Source organism: Zonotrichia leucophrys, chromosome 4 (genome assembly GCF_028769735.1).
Source record: "Zonotrichia leucophrys gambelii isolate GWCS_2022_RI chromosome 4, RI_Zleu_2.0, whole genome shotgun sequence".
NCBI lineage: Eukaryota > Metazoa > Chordata > Aves > Passeriformes > Passerellidae > Zonotrichia > Zonotrichia leucophrys.
Genome location: NC_088173.1, coordinates 66975839 through 67001766, shown reverse-complemented (window position 1 = coordinate 67001766; position 25928 = coordinate 66975839). Strand labels below are relative to the sequence as shown.

General features: G+C 50.1%; 1 protein-coding gene and 1 long non-coding RNA gene across 3 annotated transcripts; one reads left to right on the top strand and one right to left on the bottom strand.

Moving 5' to 3' along the window:
* Nucleotides 1–427: 427 nt before the first annotated feature.
* RPIA (ribose 5-phosphate isomerase A) lies at nt 428–19589 on the bottom strand. Its single transcript, XM_064711999.1, has 9 exons — nt 19327–19589; nt 13277–13337; nt 11239–11294; nt 7100–7159; nt 5812–5876; nt 5443–5511; nt 4796–4937; nt 4228–4327; nt 428–1612 (listed from the first exon to the last, which is right to left on the bottom strand). The coding sequence occupies exons 1-9, from the start codon at nt 19507–19509 to the stop codon at nt 1515–1517; spliced, it is 834 nt and encodes a 277-aa protein (XP_064568069.1). The 5' UTR covers nt 19510–19589; the 3' UTR covers nt 428–1514.
* A 10-nt stretch (nt 19590–19599) lies between these two features.
* Nucleotides 19600–24737, top strand: LOC135447147 (uncharacterized). Of its 2 annotated transcripts, XR_010440009.1 has the most exons (4): nt 19600–19705; nt 20137–20305; nt 21482–23320; nt 24459–24737. It is a non-coding gene; the product is annotated as an uncharacterized LOC135447147 (long non-coding RNA). The 2 variants fall into 2 exon arrangements; XR_010440008.1 differs by having other exon boundaries at nt 21482–24737.
* Nucleotides 24738–25928: the final 1191 nt, after the last annotated feature.

The following is a 25928-nucleotide window of genomic DNA, read 5'->3' as shown; positions in this document are numbered from 1 at the left end:
TGCTCGATTGCTCTCTGTTTATCCAGGATTACATTAGGAGCCCAAGAGCATCTGAAAACAGCCCCCAGCCAGAGCCAGGGCTTTGCAAATGGCTTCTGGCTTGTGGGAAAAGAAATCCCAGTGTTTCCAGAGAGCTGCTGGCAGTTTGCTCAGTACAAGAGCTGGATTTATATGCACAGGTTTTAGGTGTGCAAATTGAAGACAGTGTCTGTTGAGGAAAGTATAGCAGATAAGAAGTGTTGACCAGGTAATTTGGTTCATTTTAAATAATTCATTTACCTTAAGCAAAAAGAAATCAAATGCAGAAGGGTGGGTTTGGCCAGGGTGAGGGATTCTTGCAAGGGGGAAGCTGGCAGAAGTTGGTCTGACCACAGTCTACCCCGTTATCCACAAAATAATTTACTTTGAGAACAAAATTACCACCAAGTCTGGTATAAGAGCTCTTTATTTCAGTGTCTAAAACACAAAGAGAGGGCTTGCATTTCGACATCAGAACCATGCAAAGCACCTACACACCAAAAATGAGATACTGAACGAGTGTCTCTCTCCTGCTACATGTGGAAAATTTAGGCAGGAAGACTCCATTTTCCTGTGCGTTCTGCTCTATCCTTCCACAAATAACCAGCTGAGGGGTGATAATTAACCTTCATTGCAAACCAGATCATTTGCCACTGAACACTGTTCCATGCTGTCCTAAGCTGCTAAAATATGCTCCTGTAAGTTCATCAAGCACCCAGTTCTGCTCTTGGTCTAAAAGGACAAAGTCCCAAACGTCTCCAGCTACAGGACAGACTTTAATCAGAGGTACTGAATTAAATGACAGCAGTTTGGCTCAAAGGATGAATGTCTCCTCCATACAGAAGCCCACAAAAGGCCCTTAGAAGTTTCCCAGAGAGGGGGATGTAGAGACCACCCTAGGCTCAGAGAATTGTCATGTACACAGAGGACAACCAGACATCCCGAACTATTAAAAAACAGTGGTATAGAAAAATAAAAGGCATAAAATACTGAACCAAAAAGGTTCCAAATAAGGCATCAGCAGGTCCCAACTGGATGTGCTCCTGTTACATACATCACCCTCCCAGCCAGGATAGTTAGGAACGATGCATTGGGATTGTATTTCTGACTTCCATCATTAAGTGCTATGAGCAACCAGAAGGGTTCAAGTTCTCTTTGAAAAAAAGAAAAAAAACCAACCAAACCTCCAAACACAAAACCAGGGAGTAATGTTTTTGGTTAAGTATTTCTTAGAAAAGAAAATAAAAACGTTAAAGCAATTCATTGAAATGACTCATTAAAAAAAGACAACATTCCTGTAAAGTAAAAATATATATATATATAAATAGAATCTATTTTTTCTTTGTTTGTTTTTCTTTAAAAAAAGAGACATTCAGTATCACATCAGCGGATCCTGATGGGCTTTCCCACGGGTCTCCTGCGACAGCCGCCGCTCCTTAAGGCAAACGTGGGGTTGGCACGGGTGGGACAGCCTGGTCCCCATCTGGCAGGGGCTGTCAGCAGGGCGGCTTCTCCCTCACGCTGACCGAGCCGTCCTCCATCCCAAAGTACACGCGCTGGGCCATGTCGATGAACAGCCCCGTCTCCACCACGCCTGGGGAATGAGAGGTCACTGGTTACTGCCAGAGTCACCATTCCTGTACAGCACTGATATCCTGTGCAATTACTGCCAGAGTCACCATTCCTGCATCCTGTACCTGTACAGCACTGATATCCTTTATTGTTACAGCCACAGCCACCACCCTGCACTCTGTACCTGTACAGTACTGATATCCTGTACAGTTACTGCAGAGTCACCATTCCTGCATCCTGTACCTGTACAGCACTGATATCCTTTATTGTTACAGCCTCAGCCACCACCCTCTGTACCTGAACAGTACTGATATCCTGTACAGTTACTGCCAGAGTCACCATTCCTGCATCCTGTACAGCACTGATATCCTGTATAGTTACTGCCAGAGTCACCATTCCTGCATCCTGTACCTGTACAGCACTGATATCCTGTACAGTTACTGCCAGAGTCACCATTCCTGCATCCTGTACAGTACTGATATCCTGTATAGTTACTGCCAGAGTCACCATCTGCACCTGATATCCAATACTGATATCCTTTACTGTTACACCACGCACCACCCTGCACTCTGTACCTGTAAGCCTGATATCCTGTACAATTACTGCCAGTCACCTCCTGCACTCTGTACCTGTACAGCACTGATATCCTGTATTGTTATTGCCAGAATCACCATTCCTGCATCCTGTACCTGTACAGTACTGATATCCTGTATAGTTACTGCCACAGTCACCCCCCTGCACTCTGTGACTGTACAGTACTGATATCCTGTACAGTTACTGCCAGAGTCACCATTCCTGCACTGTGATATCCCAAACTGATATCCTTTACTGTTACAACCACAGCCACCACCCTGCACTCTGTACCTGTACAGTACTGATATCCTGTATTGTTACTGCCAGTCACCATTCCTGCATCCTGTACCTGTACAGTACTGATATCCTGTATTGTTACTGCCAGAGTCACCATTCCTGCATCCTGTACCTGTACAGTACTGATATCCTTTATTGTTACAGCCACAACCACCCCTGCACTCTGTACAGTACTGATATCCTGTATTGTTACTGCCAGTCACCATTCCTGCATCCTGTACCTGTACAGTACTGATATCCTGTATTGTTACTGCCAGTCACCATTCCTGCATCCTGTACCTGTACAGTACTGATATCCTGTACAGTTACTGCAGAGTCACCCCCTGCACTGTTTACCTGGACAGTACTGATATCTTGTATAGTTACTGCCACAGGCACCACCCCTGCCTTTATACTCGCCTGAAAGACTTCCCTGTAAGAGATCACCTGCCTGACATTTGTTCAAATGTTAAAACTCAGCAGCTCTGGTGGTACCTCTGCAATTTGTAGCCCATTTGTAAATGTGCTTTTGATTGCATTTAACTATGGGGTGCTCCTAACTTCACAGTGATCACTGAAACACAGCCAGAGGCCAGGAACGTGGATAGAAACAGAGACAAGGGCTACCACAAGCACAAGGTGGCCAAAAGCCTTCTCCCAGCACTGCATTTAGGCTTTAACAGCCACACATTTGGGCTCATCCACTTCTGGGGAGGGAAGAAGCTCTTCTTCCCTGAGCAGGTCCATTTCTGAGCAGGAAACAGGTGCCATCATTTACTATTCCTTTCTCAAACAACAAGAAATGCAGGGAAGAAGCTCCTGCTGTGCAGAGCAAGCAGGCACTGTCTGCCTCTTGCACAGACACAGCTTTAATGGTACAGAGATTTGTACAGCATGGGCAGCAACTGGAATAGGATATGGAGCACTGCCCAGAGATCCCTTTCAACCCCCAAAAATTCTGTGATTCTGTGATAAGCACTACTGAGGGAAGCAAAACCACTGACCAGAGCCTCTGCCTGGCCTGGGGTTTCAGTTGTGGAGCCAGGACAATACATGGCTGCTTTGTGGGGATGCTGGCAACTCAGTTTGTGCAACAAGATCCCAACCTGTTCCTGCATGTTCTGTGAGGGCAGGACTTGAGGGACAGGCTTTGCCAAGATAACCAGAAAGACATCCAGCTGCTGCTTCCCTGAAGCTCAGAGAGTGCCAGTGCCCCTGGATGGTGCAGAGGCAGCTCTGGCCTGGGCAGCAGGTCTCATGCCAGGCAGGGGTCCTTGCAAAGAGGCTGCTTTGTTTGCAAACAGAGCACTCAGCCACTGCTGCTCGAGCCCAGCAAGAGCTTGAGTGCACTTCATCCCCACAGCAAGGCCAGCAGGGAGGGCTTCCCAATGGGAATGGGATGCAGAGCTGCAAGCAGCTCCTGGAAAATACAGTGCAAACCTTCCCTCCAGAGTGCACTGGTGTTTCCACTAAAAGTCTCTCTCTAAGTGGGCACAAGGAGAGTAAGGAAAAGGACAGGACTGTTGTGCCTAATGGGAAACAGTGTCAGCATCAACCAGCATCACCCCAGGTTTTCACCACCATGTGGGAAAAGCCCCATGGGCACAATTGTACCAACTGAGCTGACTGCTCTCTTGAGTAGAAACAAATGCAGGGACCTGCAGGGGGGCAGCAAATACACACACACACACATTCCCTCATATCCAGGAGAGAGCTGCCACAGTCCAGGTTACTATCACACACCGAGCCTCAGCCAGTTTTTGTGGCTTTTAAAACATGAGACATCACCTGGTATCATTTTGATGGCAGAGTTCACTTCGCGCCACTCGTGAACCTTGTCAAACTTCCAGTCCAGGATGAAGTTCCCATTGTCTGTCACCACAGGGCCCTGGAAGCAAACCCAGCTGTCATGGCATGAGCTCTGTGTCTCCTGATGCCAGCCAGGGACTGTCACAGCCCTCACAGTGTCCCCACTGCCGTGCTTTAGAGTCATCATTCACATAAACTGGGGCTGTCCCACACTAAACCTGTCAGTGAAACCATCACCCCCAACCTGAGACCCTCTCTGGCAGTTCAGGCTGCCCTGCAGCCCCCCAGCACCCCCAGAGCCAGGCTGGCAATCCCTCTGCTCCCTGCTCCACGATGCTTCTTTAGGAGTCACAGCCAGAGGGGCTTTCAACGAGCAGCCTGAACACATAAATACACAATCCAGCAACCAAAGTACAGTAAGGAGGAATTACACAAGATGTCACTTGTGGGACTGAAAGCCCAGGTGTCACCAGATGAAATCTGGTCCTCCCTTTGCCCCTTTGCTCAGGAGGGTCCCCAGGGAAGCAGGGCTCACAGGGACACTCACTGCTTTGTTAACAGCCATCCGCAGCTCCGCGACTCCGCCAAATTTTTTGGTCAGGGCTTTGGTGACAGGGACATAAGCCATGGGGATGACCTCGATAGGAACTCCCTTCTTCCACTGCTCCCCAAGGCTGTCAGATTTTTTCCTGAGGGCACAGTTTGAGGTGGGATTAGTGCTGGACATTACACTGCTGACACCATTAACAGCACCCAGGCCCTTGGCAAACCCCTCAGGCACAAGGCTCAGGAGCACACAGGCTCAGTCCATGAGTGCCCTGCTGCAGCCAGAGCCAGTCTAATGCACAGTGCTCCATCACTCAAAAGCCCTGTTTTGACATGCTTTGGACAAGCAGAACAGGAGTTGTTTTTTCCACAGCCCCATGGCTGGAAAATTGATCCCATGCTGACAATCACTGAGCTCAGAGAGCAGAACTGCCACTTCCCCACAAGCTCTGCTGACTCCCAAGCAGGCCTGCTGAGTTGAAAATTAGGAAAAAAAGATAAATTGAATTGCTGAAATACTGGGAGCCAGGCTCATTTCCACCCATTCCTGCTCTCCTGTAACCATTGGAATGACAATAAGGGCCTAGCACAGCACCATCTGAAACCTCCCATGGAGGAGAAAGGAATTATGAACAGTAATATCTTCACCTGTAATCAGCAATAACAATGAAGCACTTTGCAAATCCTGCCACTATCTTCTCCTGTGTCAAGCAGCCACTGCAAGGGGGGAAAAAATAAAAACAAAACCAGAAAACATCAGACTGCTCCTCACTGTGCCTAATGGCCTTGAAACCCAGTCCCCTCTAATATGTTCTTGGTGGTTTTGGTGCTGCCATTGCCCCACAGCCATCCCTCCCTTTGTGCCCCTTGTCCCTGGCCAGGAGCCATCTCCCACTGTGGGTGCACAGGATCCCCTCCAGCCCAGCCCAGAGACACCCACAGCCACACAGGCATGCTCAGAGCCCCCACCAGCACCGGGACAGACAGACAGACAGACAGACAGACAGCAAGGCTCACCCGCCACCTTTGATAAGGTTGAGGTCAGAGTCCACCTCATCTGCTCCATCGATGGCAACATCAAGCTGTGGGGAGAGGAGCAAATGGCTGTGGGAACCCCTCTGGCACAGACATCTTTTCATAAAAATCCTTTCTTTAGGATTTTTCCCCCTCCTGAGAAGCTGAGAGGCCTCAGGAACAAAATGTAAACAATGATTATCTGCTGCTGTGGAATGCAACAGGTGCATCTGGGATTGGTCTCATGTGGATGTTTGGATTTACTGACCACTCATGGCAGAGCTGTTCTTGCTTTCTGCCTGGACACAGAACTTTGTTATTCATTCCTTTTCTATTCTTAGCTTAGATAGCTTCTGAGAACTTTCTCTCTATTCTTTGTAGTATAGTCATAATGTAATATATATCATAAAATAATAAAATCAAGCCTTCTGAACATGAGGTCAAGATTCTCGCCTCTCTCTTCACCCTGAAGACCCTTGCAAGCCCTGTAACACCCCTCCCCTCATCCAGGCCCTGCTCCTGCTCAGCTCCAGGGCTGGGGTGTCCCAGGCAGCAGTGACAAATGTCACCAGAGCTGGCACTGCCTTGGTGCCAAGCCTGAGCAGACACAAGTGTGTGATGGGCCAGCCAAGGACACCCTGAGAGCACCCAAGCCCCTCCAACAACCCCAGGCATGTGAGAGGAACAGAAACCCAAACCAACTGCTGGCCTGCGAGGCACATCTCTTGAGCCTCTGGTGTTCTTTAAGGACCAGCATGAAAGATTTTCCCAGGAAAAACCTTTGACAGTTCAGCAACATTCCTGTCTCAAGCCTCATCTTCACAGACATGCCAAGCACCTGGAGGCAACACAACCCAGCAGCCTTCTGTCATCTAAAGGGACAAGAACTAAGAAACAACTTGGGGGGAAAATAAACTAAACTTGTCCAAATCATTAAGGTTAGAAAAGACCTTTAAGATCATTGAGTCCAGCCATTCAACCAACCCCACTAAACCATGTCCCTAAGCATCAAATCTACATGTTTTTTAACAATTCCAGTGATGCTGATCCCACCACTGCCCTGGGCAGCCTGTTCCAGGCTTGACCAACCTTTCAGTGCAGGAAGTTTTCCCAATATCCAATCTGAACCTCCTGTGGCACAACTTGAGGCTGTTTCCTGTTGTCCCAGCTCAAGTTCTGCAGTGTGGCTGCCCAAACTCAGCCTCAGGGAGGACTAAGGAGCCTGGACACTTTCTGAAGGACCAGGTGAGAGGAAGGTGAGCTGAGGTCTCACCTCTGTGGTCCCACTCACCTCTGGATTTCGGTCCAAGTCACTCAGGGTTAAGCCATTCTGCAGGATCAGCTGACGAGCCTGTGCACCAAGAAGAGAACAAACAGCATTTACCAGTGGCAGGACAGGAAAACAGATCCTTGGTGTCCTTCCCTGGCTGCAGCAGGAACACACAGCAAGGAGAAAATGATGTTTCCACACCAGAGCTGTTTAATCAAAAGAAAATCCTGCTGCTCATTTGAACTAAAATGCTCAGGTGGTGCAACAGAACTCCTGGGTTTGGGTGTCTCCATACTAAACTGCAGGAGGCCTTATCAGCTTGGTGGGAATCACTTGTATCTAAGCACTAAAGCAGATTTGGAATTTTGAAATCCTGTGTTGTTTCAGCTTGGACATCATTCTCCCTCACACCCATCCAGCCCTTCTTATCTCCTTCAGCTGAAAAATGGGACCAAGAAAATGAAGTATTTACACCACAGCAATGTGGAACTAACAGAGAAAATATTTTTTATATTGGAAATAAGCTGAAAAGTAAATAACAAATGCACAGCCGGTGGGAAAAGCGTGGGAAGCTGCTGACACAGCTGCTGGGTGGCTCTGACCTGCAGTGGCCATGTGATTCCCTCTAGTGGCAACACCACACAGGGCACCCCGAGTGGCTCAGTCCCTCGGGCAACCACAGAATTGTTTAGCCAGGTTTGCTAACACCAAGTCCAGCCCTTAACCCAGCACTGCCCAGGCCACTGCTAAACCATGTCCCCAAGTGTCACATGTACATGGCTTTCACATCCCTCCAGGGGTGGTGGCTCCACCACTGCCCCGGGCAGCCTGCTCAGGGCCTGACCACCTTCCCAGTGAATAAACTTTCCCTAATATCCAATCAAAACCTCTCCTGGCACAGCCTGGGGCCATTTCCTCTTGTCCTCTTATTGTCACTTGGGAGAAGAAACCAACCCTGACATGGCTGCTCCTCCTGTCAGGGGGCTGTGGAGAGGGAGGAGATTCCTTTTCTCCAGCCCCTCGGCTGCTCCTCATCACACCTGAGCTCCAGAGCCCTGCCCAGCTCCGCTCCCTCCTCTGGACCCCCTCCAGCCCCTCAGTGCCCTTCTTGTCACGAGGGACAAAACTGAACACGGGATTCAGTGTGGCCTCACCAGTGCCCAGTGCAGAGGGACAATCCCTGCCCTGGTCCTGCTGCCACTATTGCTGACACAGGCCAGGAGCCCCTGGCCTCCTTGGCCCCCTGGGCACACCATGGCTCATGTCACCAGCACCCCAGGGCCTGTCCTGCTGGGCCACTCTGCCCCCAGCCTGGAGCTCTGCAGGACGTTGTTGTGGCCAAAGTGCACACCCAGCACCTGGTCTTGCTGAAGCTCAGACCTTTGGCCTTGGTCGATCCATCCATCCATCCATCCATCCATCCACCCACCATCCATCCTTCCATCCATCCCTCCCATCCATCCATCCATCCATCCATCCATCCATCCATCCATCCATCATCCATCCATCCATCCATCCATCCATCATCCATCCATCCATCCATCCATCCATCCATCCATCCATCCATCCCATCCATCCCATCCATCCCATCCATCCATCCATCCATCCATCCATCCATCATCCATCCATCCATCCATCATCCATCCATCCATCCATCCATCCATCCACCATCTATCCATCCATCCCATCCCATCCATCCATCATCCATCCATCCATCCATCCATCCATCCATCATCATCCATCCATCCATCCATCCATCCATCATCCATCCATCCATCCATCCATCATCCATCCATCCATCCATCCATCATCCATCCATCATCCATCCATCCACCATCCATCCATCCATCCATCATCCATCCCATCCCATCCCATCCCATCCATCCATCCTGTCCAGATCCCCTGCAGATCGACACTCCCACCCAGCTTGGTGTCATCTGCACAGTCTCTAACTGGTTGAACTTTCCATGTTACAAATCATCATTCAAGTGAGATTCCCTCCTTGCACAGGCTCTGCTCAGTCTGAACTTGCTACCATGCTGCAGCTAGACCAAGAAACCCCATTTCAATAGCCTGGATCAGCTGATTCCCCTGAATTCCACCCACTAACACTAACAAAGTGCATCAGGCACAGGTACTGGCATCCCAGAAACATTAGAATTAGCAGCTGGCACTCCTGGCAATGAGATTAGAATAGTTTATCATGGCATTTCATAGCATGCAGTTTTAACACCCATGGGCTGTGGGGCCCTAAGGACTCACAAAATGATAGGAATAAAAATCAGTGGGTTGGCATTCATCACGTGGTGTCCACAAAAGGAGATTTCAGGGATCTGGGAAACTCAAAGCATTGAAAACACCGTGCTGCACATGCAGGCCAGACCCTGAACAGGCTCAGTCAGCAGTGTGGCAACAGCAGAGGTGGCTTGGCTCCCTCCAGCTCTGCTTGCAGGCACGGGGAGCAGTGGGAACCAGAAGCAGAGCTCCCATCACTGAGGGAGGAGTGGTGGGCACTGCCCAGCCCTGGACAGGAGCAGTCCCAGGGAGCACACTGAGTCCCGGTGAGAAGAGACAACGCAAGGCCAGGGACAGATACTTACCCTGCTCTAGCTTTACTGCTGGAGATGGATTAGTGCCCTGACAACAGGGGAGGGAGGAGTATAAAAGCCCACTGAAACCAACTCTTCCTTGCCATGACCTCAGGCAGCCATCTACACCTGTACAGTGAAAATAAAATGCTGTTTTGCTGAGCTGGGAACGCTCCACTCGGAATTGGTTGAGGTCTAAGGGACTGCAAGAGATCCAAGGCAGCCCCACGTTGGGAATTTTGGCTCCTGCAGGTGTACAATCCCTCTCTTCTCTTTAACAGAAACTTTTTGTTTTACTGGTAAGAAACTCCATGGTGTTAAATGAACTATGACAACATTTCAGGGCAGGACAGGCTCCAGCCCACGCTCACTACAAGAACTTTATCAATATTTTCTTTAAGAACTAATGACTGAACTCAGAGCACTTCTCCTCAATTCCAAGGGGAGGGTGGGAATCATTTGAGACAGGTCAAAGATACACTCTCACCACAGTCTATATAATCAACAGAAGTACCAATATAGGTTAATTTTCCTTTTTTTCACTTTCTGGCCTTTGCAGCACCTTGCACCATACCCCAGCCACCTGCAGCAGCTGGGAAGAGAGAGCCCTGTCACCCCCACACCCAAACAACTGCAGGATAGGAGGATGTTAGGTTTTTCTAAGATTATTTTTTAGGCTAATTCAGGTTGGTCTCTATCCATCCCACCTCCAGGTGAAAGCAGGGTCAGCTCCCAGGTTGCTCAGGGCTGTATCCACCCAGTCCCTGCCCACCTCACAGGACAGGCTCTGCCCGCCTGCCACACTGCCCTCACGGTGACAGGAGTGTGACACAAGCACAGTCCCCAGGCCCATGGGAAGGACACATGCTCCATTCCTTGCCTGGGGCATTGCCACCCAGCCCTGTAGACCCTTCAGGGGGTCCCCACTGCCCAAAAGGAGGTTCCCACCTCAGGGAGCAGAGGCAAAGAGACCAAAGCCAGTTGCCAAAGGCATGGGAGATGCTCAGAGGCTTCTCCAGCAGATCTGTATTCCACCACCAAGCCAGGCTCTCCCTCCAGCCCTCCCAACATCCAGCTTGGTATGAACCAATTCCTGCAAACAAGAGGTTAAGGCAATTTCTCTTCTGCAGTTTCTTATCAAATCCAGCTGATGCGTGTGAAGTTCCTGCTGAAAACACAAGAGTTTCCCATTATTCTTTACAGCTGTCAGGGCTGACACAGACTCAAAGGAGACAAAGTGTCTCCAGTGAGCTTTGCACGAGGAGCCTGGTTCACCACTAAGCAGCATTTTCCTGCAAGTGGGATCCAGGGGAAGCCACACACCAACCCTGGCACAACCAGCCTCACCACACTGGCTCCAAATACACCTCCCAGCCCCAGCTCAGGTCAGGGTAACACAGCACCATCACCTTCTTTCTGTAGGCTGCACCACGACTGCTCTCTCTGGTGCTTTTGGCTCACTCACAGCACTGTGACCCAGAGAAAGGCAGGGTGGCTCCCACAGCCCACGGGAGATGCCCTGCAGGACTGTTTGGAGTGGCAGGAAGCAAAGGAGGAAAGCAAAGCACTCACCTGAAAGGATGTAGGGATGCAAACAATGGTCAGGTTCTCCTCCTTGACTCGCTCAGCTGCAGGCAAAAAGCAGAAGCCTTGGTTAGTTCATTGCACAAGGCAAAACCACAGCAACTTTCTCTTTAAGAAAGCTCAGTTTTCAGCCCCCCTGATTCACTGCAATTACTTGCTTGGCTTGCAAATAACTCAGTCACGCTCAAAATGCAAACAGGTGCCCCCTCCATAGGCTGAGGCTCAGTTTCAACACAAATGTTTCAACACCAGCCCAAGTCACCATGAGCCATTAACCTTTATGTCTCCAGCAGCAGAGGAGCCCCATCAGCAAATCCTCACCTGGGAAAGGGGCCCCATCCCCTCTCTCACTCCATTAGACAGGTTTTTGCTGCTCTCCATGTAAACACAGAGCTCCAGCAGCTGTCTGAAAGGTTTGCTGGCTTGTTGCCCTGGGGACATCACATTAATTTATTATAGAACATTTAAATATATAGCAGGGAAAGAACTAATAAAGTACAGTATTCCATTAAATGGAAGGAAATATTTCCTCCCCCAGGCTAACCTCAAACGACTAAAATCTATTACTAAGATATCATTATGGATAAAATGTTATTTTAGTAATTACAATACCCAGGCACAAGAGCCAGCAAGAGCTCGTGCAGCAGAGCAAGCACATGAGCTACCTGCTCCAAGGTAGTGCTGCTGCTGGAGGGATTGAACATGCAGTTCATGAGGCTGATGTTCTTACAGGCCACATCCCAGTTCTAAAGCAATCAGGAGACATGAAAAGCCAGAATTTGCAGCCTGGAACAGCCACTCCTCTTCAAATACAATAGGCATTTATTTAGAGACTGATTCTGTGCTCAGGGAGGGAGTGGTTGCAGTACTGAGCCAAGCCCAGGAGGCTGAACAGCAGCTCCCAGACAATGAAGTGATCACACACAGAGTGGGGAAATGGTGACGAGGGGCAGCCCCAGCCCTGCTGTTATCCCTGCACAGTGAAGGGCTGGGCTGTGCTCAGAACTCAGCCTGCTCTGGGCTGCAGGACAGCTCTGCCAAGGGAGCTGGACAGGCAGAGCCACCCAGGTGGGACACACTGAACAGCGCTGCCCAGAGAAGTGGTGCAATCTTCACACGTGGAAGTGTGGATGTAACACTTTGGGAGTATGGTTTGGTGGTGACACAGTGGTGCTGTGTGGGATTTGAGGATCTTGGAGGTGTTTTCCAGCCTTGATGATTCTGTGGTTCCCCCTCTGTACCCAAGCAAGACCCCAAGAGCAACAGGGCTGATCCTGCACTCCCAACCCGCCATGGCCCCACAGCTGCTCTGCTCTGCACCCAGGGACATCCAAAGTTCAGCACCTCCACAAGCAGGGCTGGGACTGCCCTGCAAAGGAACTCTAAACCTCTGCACCCTCTGCAATGAGCAGTGACGGTGATCACCCTCACACTCACTCTGCAAAGCTGCATTTGCCTCACTTGAGTATTTTGCTGAAATTTTCTGAATCACTCCCTGAGCAAAGCCCTGCACCTGGAGCAAGCAGGTAAACCTGGCTGCAGGGTACATTAATAAAATGCAGCAGGATTTCACATTCCTCATTTTCATGACACCTCAGCAGGGCTCTCAGTGTGAATCCTGTGGCTGTGGGGAGCAAAACGAGCCCCAGGCACACGGGTTAAAGGAAGCAGAGCAGCTGCATGGCCCCGAGCCACACAGCAAGCCAGCACTGGGCAGAGCTGGCAAAGCTGGAGCCAGACCAAGGAGCTCAGCTCCAGTTTGTGGTGGGTGCCAGTGCAGAGCTTTTCCTGGCTGTCAGGAACAGCTGGCAAATCATTACCTCCTCAGGACTCCCAGGCTATAAACTTGGAGCCCAAGGCTCAGTTTTAACCTTCAGCTTCAAGCAGGACACAGCAGCCAGTGAGCAGACCCAAGGCATCAACTCTAAGTCAGCACACAGGTGATTTTAGGGTGTTTTTGAAGTAGTTGGGGCAGAAGGAAAAGGGGATTTTTGTGGTGGGAGGGACAGGAAGGGGAGCATCCTACCTAATCGCTGCACCGCGTGTACAATCGTAGATCCGCTTCCGATCCCAAGAACTTGATTGTTCTGCAAATCAAAGACAGACAGAGCAATGCTGTCACTGGAGGCTCCAGACTCCACTTCCCCAGCAAAACTGGCACCATGAGCACATGCAAGAGGAGCCTTGTCCAGGGATGCACGTGGACACAGCATCTCAGCACTCTGCAGGCAAGGCAGGGAACGCGCTGTGCCAGCGAGGGCACGGCCGCGGTCTGCGGCCAGGGGATCTTAATCAACTCTGCCTCTCATTAAAGGACCTGTGCTTGCTAATTACCAGCACAGCCCCATCTCAGGGCGTTCAATGCACTCTCACTGGTGGTTGCTGGCATTCCATGAAAGCTCTCCTGCCGGAAAGCTGTGAATTTCAGACAATACCACAGAGGAAGAAGGGGAAACAACCTCAAGATAAAATCTTCCCAAGGAAGCCACACAGTAAAAGGCTGCATTTGCTGCCAACCATATCATTAGTAAACAGCACAGATGCACCAGCAGCCAAAGCAGAGAGCACAGCAGCTGTTCCTGTGAATAATAAAGAATGTTTTCCAAAACAAGAGTGTGAAGCTGCCTATAGGGGAGTCCAGCAAAACTTGGAATGTGGGTGAGCCTGGCAGCATGTGCCAGGAAGAGGAAGAAATTTTGTGAAGAGGATGAAATTTTAACCACAGCTCCATCCTGGCCTTTCTGTGTGTACGGCCTGATTCAGAAGGATCACTGCCTGTCACCTGTAACACAGATACACTCCCAAAAGGTGCTGCAGGCTGAGGGGGGATGGGTGCTCTTGTGTTACTTGTGCAAGACATGTTCTCTGCCACGTCAGTCTCTGTTTATCATCAACTCAGTTTCCCATCCCCTGTAAGTGACCTGCAGCCTTCTGCACTTCCCATTTTCAGTGTATTTCATTTTCTTTGGATGGGATCCAAAGCTTAAATTGACTTAAAGAGGCCCAGTATCACCACAGAGACTTCAGATGAGGAACATATGCAGACAAGCAGAGATGCAGGCACGGAGCTGTTGTGCATTATCTCTTGGACATTAGACAGATCTGGAGCTCTTTCCTCGTGTGCAGCAAATCCAGAGCTGGGCAGCTGTGGAAAAAGCCACACCTGCAGCACTTCAACCAGCTAAAATCCTGCTGTCACTCAAGTTTACCTGGAAAGGTGGAGTTCAAGACAGGTCACACTCCCCTAGGATTAGTCATTTCTCTTGCTTCTGCAAGTTAAAAGCTCAAAGAAAACAGAAATTCTCCAGAACCAGAGGCTCAGTTTCCATCCCAGCCCTCACTCAGCACGGTGACTCTGCAGAAGCTGGGCACAGCAACAGGTCCCTGCATTGTGGCCAGCAGACACCGAGAGCTCCTCGTGCCCCCAGCCAGCAGGCAGAGCCAAGCAAGGCCAGCCAAGGACGGGGCAAGCCAAGCTGGGCACAGGTGGCAGGACATGGCAGTACCAGCGTTCCCAACAGACTTGTTCTGACCCGGGGAGAGGCAGTTTCTTCTCTTTGCCCTCATTTCTGTAGGGTGGGACAGCTTCTCGCAGCAGCTGGGTACCCTGAAGGGATGGGGAGAGCTTCAGCATGGGCAACTCCACTGTAATGAAGCAGGAAGAGCTCACAAGGGCCCCAGCCCATCCGTTTATCAGTGATTAGAGGTGAAGCAGCATTTTTAATCAGCCTAAACTGGTGCTGTCACACCCCCAGCCTCACATGACTCCCACTTCTCCTTCCTCAGCTCCAACCCCAGCCAGAGCAGGGGCAAAACCAACCACAAAACATTTTAAAACCAGGGGCAGGGCAAGCATTGGTGAGAAGCAGAGCACTCAGGAGCAGCACCTCATGCAAAAAAATCCACCAAACAAAACCCAGGCACTGAGCCACAGCACAGCTGAGGACCCTTTTGGGTGAAGTGGGCAGTGTTTTAACATTTCAGTAATTACAGCATTTTCCCAGCCAACCCAAGGGGCTGAAGACACTGCCCAGCACCACAGAAGGCAACACACAGGGAGCAGCACCAGCAGCACACAGCACTGGCCAGTCCCAGCGAAGCTTCCAAGGTCAGAGAGCAAAGAGCTCCATCTAAAAGCAGCAGATAAACACAGAGCAAAGCCCAAAGTTTGCTCAGTCCTCTCTGGGGCAGTAGGACACAGGGCAGTAGCTGTATTTTCATTTCTAACAGAGTGCTCACGGGGCCTGCCCTCAGAGGTGTTGTATAAAGGCAAAGCCAGCTCTCCCCAAGCAGCTTACAGCTCTAAAGCCCCAGCCTGTGCCAGCCCCACTCCCCCAGGCTGGCACAGCCCCACAGCCCGAAAATAAAATAAAATAAAATAAAATAAAATAAAATAAAATAAAATAAAAAATAAAATAAAATAAAATAAAATAAAATAAAATAAAAATAAAAAAATAATAAAATAAAATAAAAATAAAAAATAAAAAAAAAATAAAATAAAAATAAAAAAAAATAAAATAAAATAAAATACAATAAATAAAGTAAAATTAAATAAAAATAAAATAAAATAAAAATTAAAATTAAAATAAAATAAAAATAAAAATAATAAAAAATAAAATAAAATAAAAATTAAAAATAAAATAAAATATAAATAAAAGAAAAATAAAATAAAATAAATACAATAAATAAAATTAAAATAAAAATGAAATAAAAATAAAATAAAATAAAAATTAAAAAAAAATAATAAAATAAAATAAAAATAAAATAAAATAAAATTTAAAATAAAAATAAAATAAAATAAATACAATAAATAAAATAAAAATAAAATAAAATAAAAATGAAATAAAAATAAAATAAAATTAAAATTAAAATTAAAAAATAAAATAAATAAAAATAAAATAAAAACAAAATAAAACCAGTAAAGTTATCCTGTCCTAATGCCCCCTCCCACAGCCAGGTTTACATGTGGCACACAAGGAGCTGCTGTCCTGGCAAGGCAGGCATGGGTGTGAAGGTGGATCCAGTGCCAAGCCCCCAGTGCCACAGATTTATGGCACAGTTGTTAAGCAAGAGAGATTTGTCCAGCAGAACCAAACCCTGGTGTGTCCCACACATCCCTGCTGTGCAGGGGAAGCCTCAGCTTTGCTTTCAGAGGCAGCACTGCCCCCCCCCCCCGAGAGTCTAACAAGCAAACACAAACGTATCCATTGCAAACAGCAGTTTGCCAGTGCAAACTGAGGGCTGACACCATCCAGCTCCTGGGCAGTGACTCTGAGCTCCTGCTCCATTATTTCCTGAAGCCAGCTTGCACAACCATTGGGGTGTTACCCCAGACACTGCTAATTTACTTAACTGGCATCACAAGCTGGACATTGAACTTTCATTAGCTGGGAGACAGCCAGAAACATTATCCTAAATTTGCCTGGCGATAAAACAGCACAAAGGCCAGTGATTTCACTAATAAAGTCCAAAAGTACTGGTTTTACCCCAAAACAAAGGAGCCCCCATTTATGATACCTCCAAGCAACATTGGTGTCTTGGCTCCACGCTTTGTGAGAGAAGTCCTTCCTCCCATGACCCCTCAATGTACAATTTGGGGCTTCCCTTGGGTAAGAAAATGGATTTTTATGCAACTGCCAGAGCCCCCAGGCTCCCCCATCTCACAGACTGATCACTTTTGATGGTGTTGGCCTGGCAGGGCTGGGTCTCACACACCTGTGGCTGTGCTCTCAGGCAGGCACAGACTGCTCAGAGGAACGGGGCTGCAGAACAAGCAGAACTTCCATGCGACACAAGGGAAGCCATCAGCATCTGAACCTCAAAACACTACCCCAGCGAGGGGGGAGCAGGAAGGAAAAGGGATTTTTTTTTCTCCCCTAACTGCTAATATCTACACTCTTCGCAGGAACTCCTCAGCCCGATTTCAGCACTGCCATTGCGAAAGGGCTGGCACAGAAGCGATAAAGCCCTGCGTGACTGGAACCGTTGGTCGCTGAGCTCCCCAAGCAGGCTGTGCCAAACCTCGGGCAGCTCCAGCCCCAGCTGACATTCACGGGGCTGACTCAAGCCCCTGGCTGCACTGCCCTCCCTGCAGAGGACAAGGCAGAATCCCCCGGTCAGGGACTGCTGCTCCTTGCCTGGGTGCTCACAAATGGGGTGCAGCAGCAGTGCATCCTGGATTTGGAGAAAGGAGCAGCACCTGGCATTAGCCTGAACTCCCACCACAGCCCAGCAGCAGGAGGGTGCACAGTGAAAATTTGGAGGTGCAAGACATTACCCCAAATTTGGCACAGACAGTGCTGAGCTGGATCAGGCATGAAGCTGCTGCTGGGGAGGGACACACTGGGGAAGGAAAAGCTGCTTTCTCCCTTCATTTCTGCTAAAGGGAGTGAAGTCCAAAGCAAAGGAGAAAGAGGCTCAGCAGGACCCATCCATGCACCCCAGGGCCCCTCTTTGCACCCAGGACTGTTCATGCTCCAAGTGGGGGGATATTCTCAGTGCCCCCCACTGCGTCCATGAACCTCGGTGCTGCTCTGTGCACTGCAGGAGTCTGTGCCCATCCATGCCCTGGGAAGTTCAATACATTCCATGGCCATTCCATACACTGGGGAGTCCCGGCACTGCACAGCCTGTCCTGCACCTGGAGCTGCCTCACACAGCCCAGGGTCTGCCCATGCACTGGAAGGCTCCGGGCACCCCTATGTTTTGTGGCTGTGTGTTTTGTGTGTTCCCAGCACCCCAGAGTTGCTCTGTGCACCCCAGGGTCCATCCATGCACCAGAGATTCTGTGTACTCCACGGCCCCTCTGTGCATTGCGGGGTCCCAGCACCCTAAAACCTGTCCCTGCACCCAGAGCCACTCCATGAACCCAGGGCCATCCGTGCTCGGGGAGAGTCCGTGGCTGCTCTGTGCATTTGGGTGTCCCTGCACCCGGAGCCGCTCCATGAACGGCAGGGTCCGTCTGTGCTCGGGGAGAGTCCGTGGCTGCTCTGTGCTTTGGGTGTCCCTGCACCCCAGAATCGCTCCATGCGTCCCAAGGTCCGTCCGTGCACTGGGGACTCTGCACTCCCTGTGGCCGCTTCGTGCCTCGGGGAGTGCCGGCACCCCAGAGCCTCTCTCTGTGCTGGGGGATCCCGCAGCCTGTCCATGCACTGGGAAGCTCCGTGCACTTCACTGCCATTCCGTGTACCGGGGGGTCCCGGCACCCCAGAGCCTGTCCCTGCAATCCAGAGCCGCTCCATGCGCTGCGAAAATCCGCGCACCCCGCGGCCGCTCTGTGCTTTGTGAAGTCCTGACACCCCGGAGTTGCTCCGTGCACCGGGGAACTCCGTGCAACTCACGGCCCCTTCGGGAGCACCTCAGAGCCTGTCCCCGCTTCCGGAGCCGCTCCACGCAGCCCGGGACCCGTCCGTCCCTCCACACACCCCGTCTGGAGGGGGTCTCTGCACCCCGGAGTCGCTCCGTGCACCCCGAGCTCCGTCCGGGGATTAGGGAGAGGTCTCTGCACCCCAGAGTCGCTCCGTGCACCCCGAGCTCCGTCCGGGGATTAGGGAAAGGTCTCTGCACCCCAGAGCTGCTCTGTGCACCCTGAGCTCCGTCCTGCACTGGGGGCTCCCGGTACCCCGGAGCCTGTCCCTGCACTCCGGGATCTCTCAGTGTACTGAGGGCTCCGTGCACTCCAGAGCCTCTCCATGCACTGAGAAGCTCTGTGCACCCCATGGCTGCTCAGTGCACTGAGGGGTCCCGGCACAGCAGATCCTGTCCCGGCACCCCGGAGCCGCTCCGTGTACTGGGGGTGCCGGCAGCCCAGAGTTTGTCCCGGCACCCTGAAGCCGCTCCATGGCCACTGCATGCATTGGGGGACCCTGCAGCCACTCCGTGCTTTGGGGGTCCCTGCAGCCACTCTGTGTTCTGGGGGGTCCCTGCAGCCCGGAGCCCCTCCGTGCACTCCGGGTCCCGGAGGTTCCGCGCACCCCGCGGCCGCCCCGCGCTCCGGGCGCTCCGCACACCCCGCGGCCGCTCCGCGCCCCGAGGCTCCGAGGTCCCCGCGCCCCGCAGCACCCCGGGCTGCCTCACCTGGACGTGCTTGTCCACGGCGGCGAAGGCGGCCCGCTTCTTGGCCTCCTCTGCCATGGTGCCGCCGAGCCGCCCGCGGGAGAAGCCGCGCCGCGCCGCCGCCCGCCCCGTTCGGACCCTCCCTGGCGGCCGGGCAGCCAGGGGCGTGCTCCGGAGCAGGGCGAGCCGGCCGGGGAGCCGCATGCCGGCGCGGCCCGCCCCCGGGGGGCTCTTCCTCACGGGCTGCAGGCCTGGGCCGTGCCGGCTCCTCTCCTCCTCCGCCTCCACCTCCTCCACCTCTTTCTCCTCCGCCGGGAGGCTGGGACTTGTAGTGCAGCGAGAGGCGAACTACAGCTCCCACAATGCCAGACAGTGCCGGAGCCACTTGTTGCATGGATGTGTAAGTACTGAGTACTCGCTAAGTCCCGAGAAACCATTTCCAGAGGCTGGAAAGGTTCAGGCATTCCCACAAAGAGCAGAGGGATGCGCGGTGTCCCACCGGGGAGTGCTGGGAGAGGAGGGAGGATGGCGGGGAGAGCCCCTGCAGGAGGCCGGGCAGTGCACTGAGCTCAGGAGTTACTGGAACTCCGGCTGGGCTGCCCAGCTTTTAAGGAAGAGCCTTTCTTGGACTTTCACTCAAACTTTAGCACGATCTCCCTCGAAATTAGCAAGATGGACATGAAAAATGCCAGGGGTCCTCTGGGCACATGGTATCAACCAGCACTTAGTCCTTACCCCACCCTGCAGGAGGGTCAGGACAAAACCCCACGGAGATCTCCTGTCCCGAAGGACACAGAGCCAGTTTTTATTTGCCATCTTTTTTCCCTCTAGCCTGGGTTGACCTTTGATTAAGTTGCTTCTGAAACACACTAGAGAGGCAGAGCAACCTTGAAGTCTCTCTACAGCAGCATTTTCACTCCTGTGAGCCACATCAGGACCATTCACAAGTGCCTCTGTCTCTCTCCAGCTGCAATCCCACAAAGAGGGATGAGAATCGCAGGTATTTACCCCTTTACTACTCGCTCCAAGGCCAGGCCACAATTCGTAGAGAATAATCTTTTTATTTGCTCAACAGAAAAGCTGCCGCTGACTTCTCTTTTTTAATTCTGTGTATGACTGGCTCGCTTTTGCTGCCAACCTCTGATTCTGCTGTGATTTTCAAGGACTAGAAACATTTCCTTTTGTTCTCCCTGGGCCTGCTCATCAGCCCTTGAACAATGGGGTGGGATTTCAACAAAGACTCTATTATCATTGCCCGGGCTTATCTCATCTCGGTGAGGCCTTACCTTTCTGTACAGAGCAGGTGACTCGATTTCAAGAGCTGCACGTGGTTCTGTGCAGTGGTTCAGTGTTTTCTGCCAGCTGGCAACGAATTTTCCTGCAAGTTACCCATTTGAAAGGGTAAAAACACACATCTAGTGGGATATATATTCAGAGGGAATCAGACCCAAGCACTGTGCCCTTCCACGATGCAAGAAGGGTAAAACTGAAGGAGCAGCTGACTGAGCTTGGGGAGACATTGCAAGAGCAGGTAGTGACAGGACAAGGGGGAATGGCTTTAAACTGAGAGGAGGTTTAGATTAAATATTAGGGGAAGAAATTTACTGTGAGGGTGATGAAGCACTGGAACAGGTTGCCCAGAGAATCTGTGGCTGCCCCAGTGTTTAAAGCCAGATTGGAAGGAGCTCTGGGCACCTTAGTGTAGTGGAAGGTGTCTGCCCACAGCAGGGGCTTGAAACGAGATGATCTTCAAGGTGTTTTCCAACCCAGGCCACTCCATGATTCCATGATGATTCTGTTCAGTATCCTAAGTATTTGACTGAAATGAAGAACAGTCACTAGGGTTTTGTGTTGACTCAGGAACCCCAACCTGGGCTTCTCTCACATCCCACTGTTGTGGGGAGAGTCAGTGCAGAAGTGTGGGGTGATAAACCTGTTGTACCCTCAGAGCAATGGCTGATAGCTTTGGCTTGAAATACATCTTGCAGTGTCTGGGGAAACACAAACATTTCCACTTCTAGATAATGACCTTTCTGTTAGCAACTTATCTCAATCTGTTGGTGAGTTACAGCTCCAATGAAAGCAGAAAATCTTTCATTTATGCTGTGCTGAGCCTTGCCCGTGCACTAAAAATTGGTATTGGGCATTTTAGAAATGTATTTTCTGTGAATTTCAGCAACGACCAGCTCTGTTTGCAAACAGCTGCAAGTCCTTTTGTACAAGCCTGGTTTTGTCCCATGTCAAAGCTTCTCCAGGAGCCAACTCACCCTGTGTGCTTCAGTGCCAGGAGGTGTTTGAACGTGCTTTGAACAGACATTCCACCTGTCAAACAGCAACCAGGAGGTGTTAACCCTGACAAGAACCACGCTGAGGAACTGAGGAACGGAGCAGCTCAGCCCTTGCAGGCTGTCAGGGCGACTGCGTGACTCCGGGTGCTGAATTCTGCATCTGAGGCTGAAATTACACGCTAGGAAAATTACATGGTAGCTGAGATAACAGCTTGCTGTTGACAAAAAGGGAAGAGCCTGCTCTTCACTGCCTTCAGTCACCATCCACACGCAGCCTGGCTGCAGTTTATGCTGGTGCTGGCATTGCCATCACCCTGTGCTGATTCACCTTGCCATGAAGGCAAGAAAAGGCAGCTGCTTCTTGCCAGGTGAGTGAGGTTGAATTGGGTCAGCCAAACTTAATATATCTCTCTGAAAGGGAGTTTTGTAACTGGCTTAAGCTGCCCTGGTCTAAGACAGGAAAAAAAAGGAGCATTCCCACCTTATGGTCCATCACTTGCCGAGTTTTCCTGCTACTTCCATGTGTTGGCAGAGAGCTGCTCTTTCTGAAAGGCAAAGCAACCCAAAAAATCAAGGTCAGTTTTCCTTGACCTTTCCTGAGGAAGGCAGCAAGATTGATCAGCTGGGAGAGGGAAGGCTGTGGGACCACCTCCCATGGCAAGCTTAACCCAGCCTAAACCAGCTGGAAAAGTGCATTCTAACCCGAGTGAAATCCTGGTGAAGGCACAGCCCCCTGGGGGGCAGATGGGTTGATCCAATTAACTACTCCTCTCTCACTGATTAGGCATGAAACTGCTAAAATCCCAGGCCCATGAAAGTAAAACTTCACCAGCACACTGGTGAAACCAAGTGGGAGATGGAGATTTCCCAGACAAACTCTCTTTCTGGTTGGCAGCAGCACTCCAAGCCTGTCACATCCCTGCAATCTGATTTTTTATCCTGCAAACTCCACTTCAGTGACATTTCCTCTGAATGACACCTGCTTGTCTCTGGTTTGATCCATCGGGTAGAGAATGACTCGGTTTTATTTATTCTGCTTGTGAGAAGGCATCAGCAGGGGTGCCGGTATGCGAATTACAGCACATGCAGATTTTGGGAGGTCAGCATTCTCCTGGAAAAGGGAGGCGCTGGGAAGGGCCCTGGGCACAGGGCAGCCACGAGGTGGCACGCTGGGCTTTCACTGCCGCGCCTCGCTCTTCCAGGAGCGAGTTATTCGGGAAAAGCAGGCAGATCTTCAGTGGAGTTATGTAAAACACCATCCCTGCAAGAACAGGCTTTGATTTCCACACAAGTGGCTAGTTAGATCCGAAGTTATTGTCATATGACTGAAATAGATCTCTTATGTCAGTCAAAACAGAATGGAGGATGTGAGTCATGCTTTGCAAAAAGCAGGAAGTTTGGTTTTGTTGGCAAAAATTTTTAATACAGAGAGAAAATTATAGGGCTGCATCGCCACGTTTGTCATAAGGATTCGAGAATAATGTTGTCCGTCCCTTGGAGCAATGTTTCCAAAACAAAAACAAAAAACAAAAAAAAAGCTTTTTTGCATTCTGATGATTATTCATCATTCCTCGGTGCCACGGAATGTAGGAGGAGTCTGGAAGGAAACGTGTGCCCTGGTGAGAAGCGGCAGATCCTCCCCAAAATGAAAGGCTGCGATTGGGAACGCGAGGGAATGAGGTCATGCTGTGGCGTTTGGTGTGATAAACCTTCCTCACCCAGCACAGGTGCGAGTCTAGTCGTGAATATCCCGATATTCTGGAAGTTTCTGGGGTCTGTGGTTGTCTCTGAGCCCCTCAAATAGGTGCTGGGACAAGAGATAAATTACTGTAAAAAGCATGGCATGCAATCAGCTTTCCTTCATTGTCCAGGAATATAATGGAGTTTAAAATTTAACTAAATTTACCCCTCAACGTGACTGTTCAAAACATCACCATGCAAAAAAAAAAAAAAAAAATGAATTTAAATGGAGACAGGTGCAGGGGAGGGCAAGTCAGAGCAGAGAGCCAAATGTGTAAGAGAAGAATAAAAGCCTTTGGCTTGGTTTGCCCAGAGAAACAAGGAATTTGATTGCTCTTTATAAACATTTGAACGGGTAGACACTCCAGAGAGAGGAGTTATCTAAATAAAGAAAATAGTAGCACAAGAACATATGGGTACAGTAATAAAATGTCATTTAAGTTACTAAAAATGACATGTGCCATTTGGCAGGTGGCACAGGGTAAATTCTTTTGGACTTTGTTATAATGAGGGAAGTAAAAAAAACCCAAAAAAGATCCCTGGATTGCAGTTCAGGGGTTGGCTGGGGTGCAGTGTTTGTGACCTGGGTTTGCATACACCTGGTGCTCTAAAAGAGATGTATTTCCAAATCATCAGAAAATAAAGAGTGCAAGCAGGAAGAAAAAAATAGGTAGAAGTCTAAAAATTACAATTATGAGCTCTTTTTAAAGAATTCATTGGGCAACCAAAGAGCCACAACTTCAAGAGAGAAAAAACATTGACAATTCTTGTTTTATTAATGGACTGGAGAGTGTGAGTAAAATTAAAAAAAGAAATAGCCAGAATGGAGAAAGCAGGAGATAAGGAAGTGTTGGTATAAATGAGAAGCTGAGTCGTTATTGGAAGTGAAGCACATCAAAGGAAATCCATAGCTGGCAAGGCTAAATCCCAGAAAACTAGAAGTGAATGGTACAGGCCCATTACTAGATGGACATGATTAAAATGTCAATAGCAATGCAGAAGCGTTCATGGAACATTTATGATGTGTGTTTGTAAAGAAGCAGGAAGATCCATGTGTGAGGGTCACCTGACAGGGATGTGATTCATTTCAGTGCATTAGTGACCAGTGGAGCTCTTGTCTTCCAGGGATAACCGTGGCCCAGGAGGTTGGAAACAGCTGATGCAGACTTGTGTGTGGGCATTCCTCCTCAGTGAGCCTTGATTGACCAGGGCAATTCTAGGGGGCTGAAAAAGTGCCAGCTTGGTGCCTGTCTTCAGGAGAGGAGGCTGCATGATATGGAGGAAATGTAGATTTAATAACATCATATCTGTGGATAATGTTCTGGATAAACACCAAAAACGGGTGTTGTGTCACTCACATTAGTAATGCCAGTCAGAGTCTAACAGAAATCTCATTTCATGCTTCTAAAAGACACCAAATAATTCAATTTCTTCCAAAAGGAAAGAAAGCTGAAATAAACTTTTAAAAGCATTTTTACTTAGAACTGCACAATGTTTTAATTAAACAGGGTAATAAAGCATCAGTGAAGAATGCATTAAACACTGGTCACAGAGATTATTTTTTTATAAGTGGTTGTAAATCACTATTGAATAAGGCTATGTCTAATAGGACCCTCCAGGATCATATGTGCTGTACTGCACACATACGTAATCAATATTTTCATTAGTCATTTAGAAGTAAATACAAAATCAGCCCTAATGCAATTTGCAGATGACATCCTCATCAGTCGGGTGCTACCATCAGGATGACAAAGGACTGTTCTTTGAAATATGGTAAACTGGGTCTGGAAAAAACTGGGGAAAACTAACCCTGAAAAGGGCAATTAAATATCATATATATTGTTTATATCAAGTATACCATGAACAGAGACTCACAGAATGACTCGGGTTGGAAGGGACCTCAAAGACCAGCTCGTTCCAGCCCCTGCCATGGGCAAGGACACCTTCCACTATCCCGGGTTCCTCAGAGCCCCATCCAGCCTGGCCTGCAACACTTCCAGGGATGGGCCAATCACAATTTCCCAGGACAAATCTGTGAACACATGGAGGGAACAGGAGTTTAAGGTACCACAGGGGTTTTCTGGGGCTGCTACCACACCTGGCCAAAGTGCTGGGGCAGCTACCACACCTGGGGCTGTGTGTGCTGGGATTGGGGGGCACAGAAAGCCCTCACAAACGTGGGGTCACCTGGGGTCAGCACAGGGCCCATTTCGGTACCAGGGTTAGGGTTACGTGTACCGCCCAAACAGCCGCGGGGGCACCACCGAATGACAGAATCAATTCGGCTGGACAAGACCTCTGAGCTGACCGAGTCCCCGGTCTGTCCCAGGGCCCTCAGCGCCGTGTCCGCTCCGCCCTGGCCGCCCCGGGCGCTCCCTCCCTCCCGGCCCGCTTCCCGCCCGACGGTTCCATTCCGCTCCGGTCTGGGGGGAGGCGCTTTCTGCACCGCTCCCCCCGCGCCGGGTGGTGCGCGCCGCTGGCCCCGCCCTGCCGGCGCCGAGGAACAGCCACGTCTCCAGCCCGGCCGAGGAAGGGGCGGGGCCGCGCCGCCCGCGCGCCAGCCGGCAGCCAATCGGCGGGCGGGCCGGTGAATCA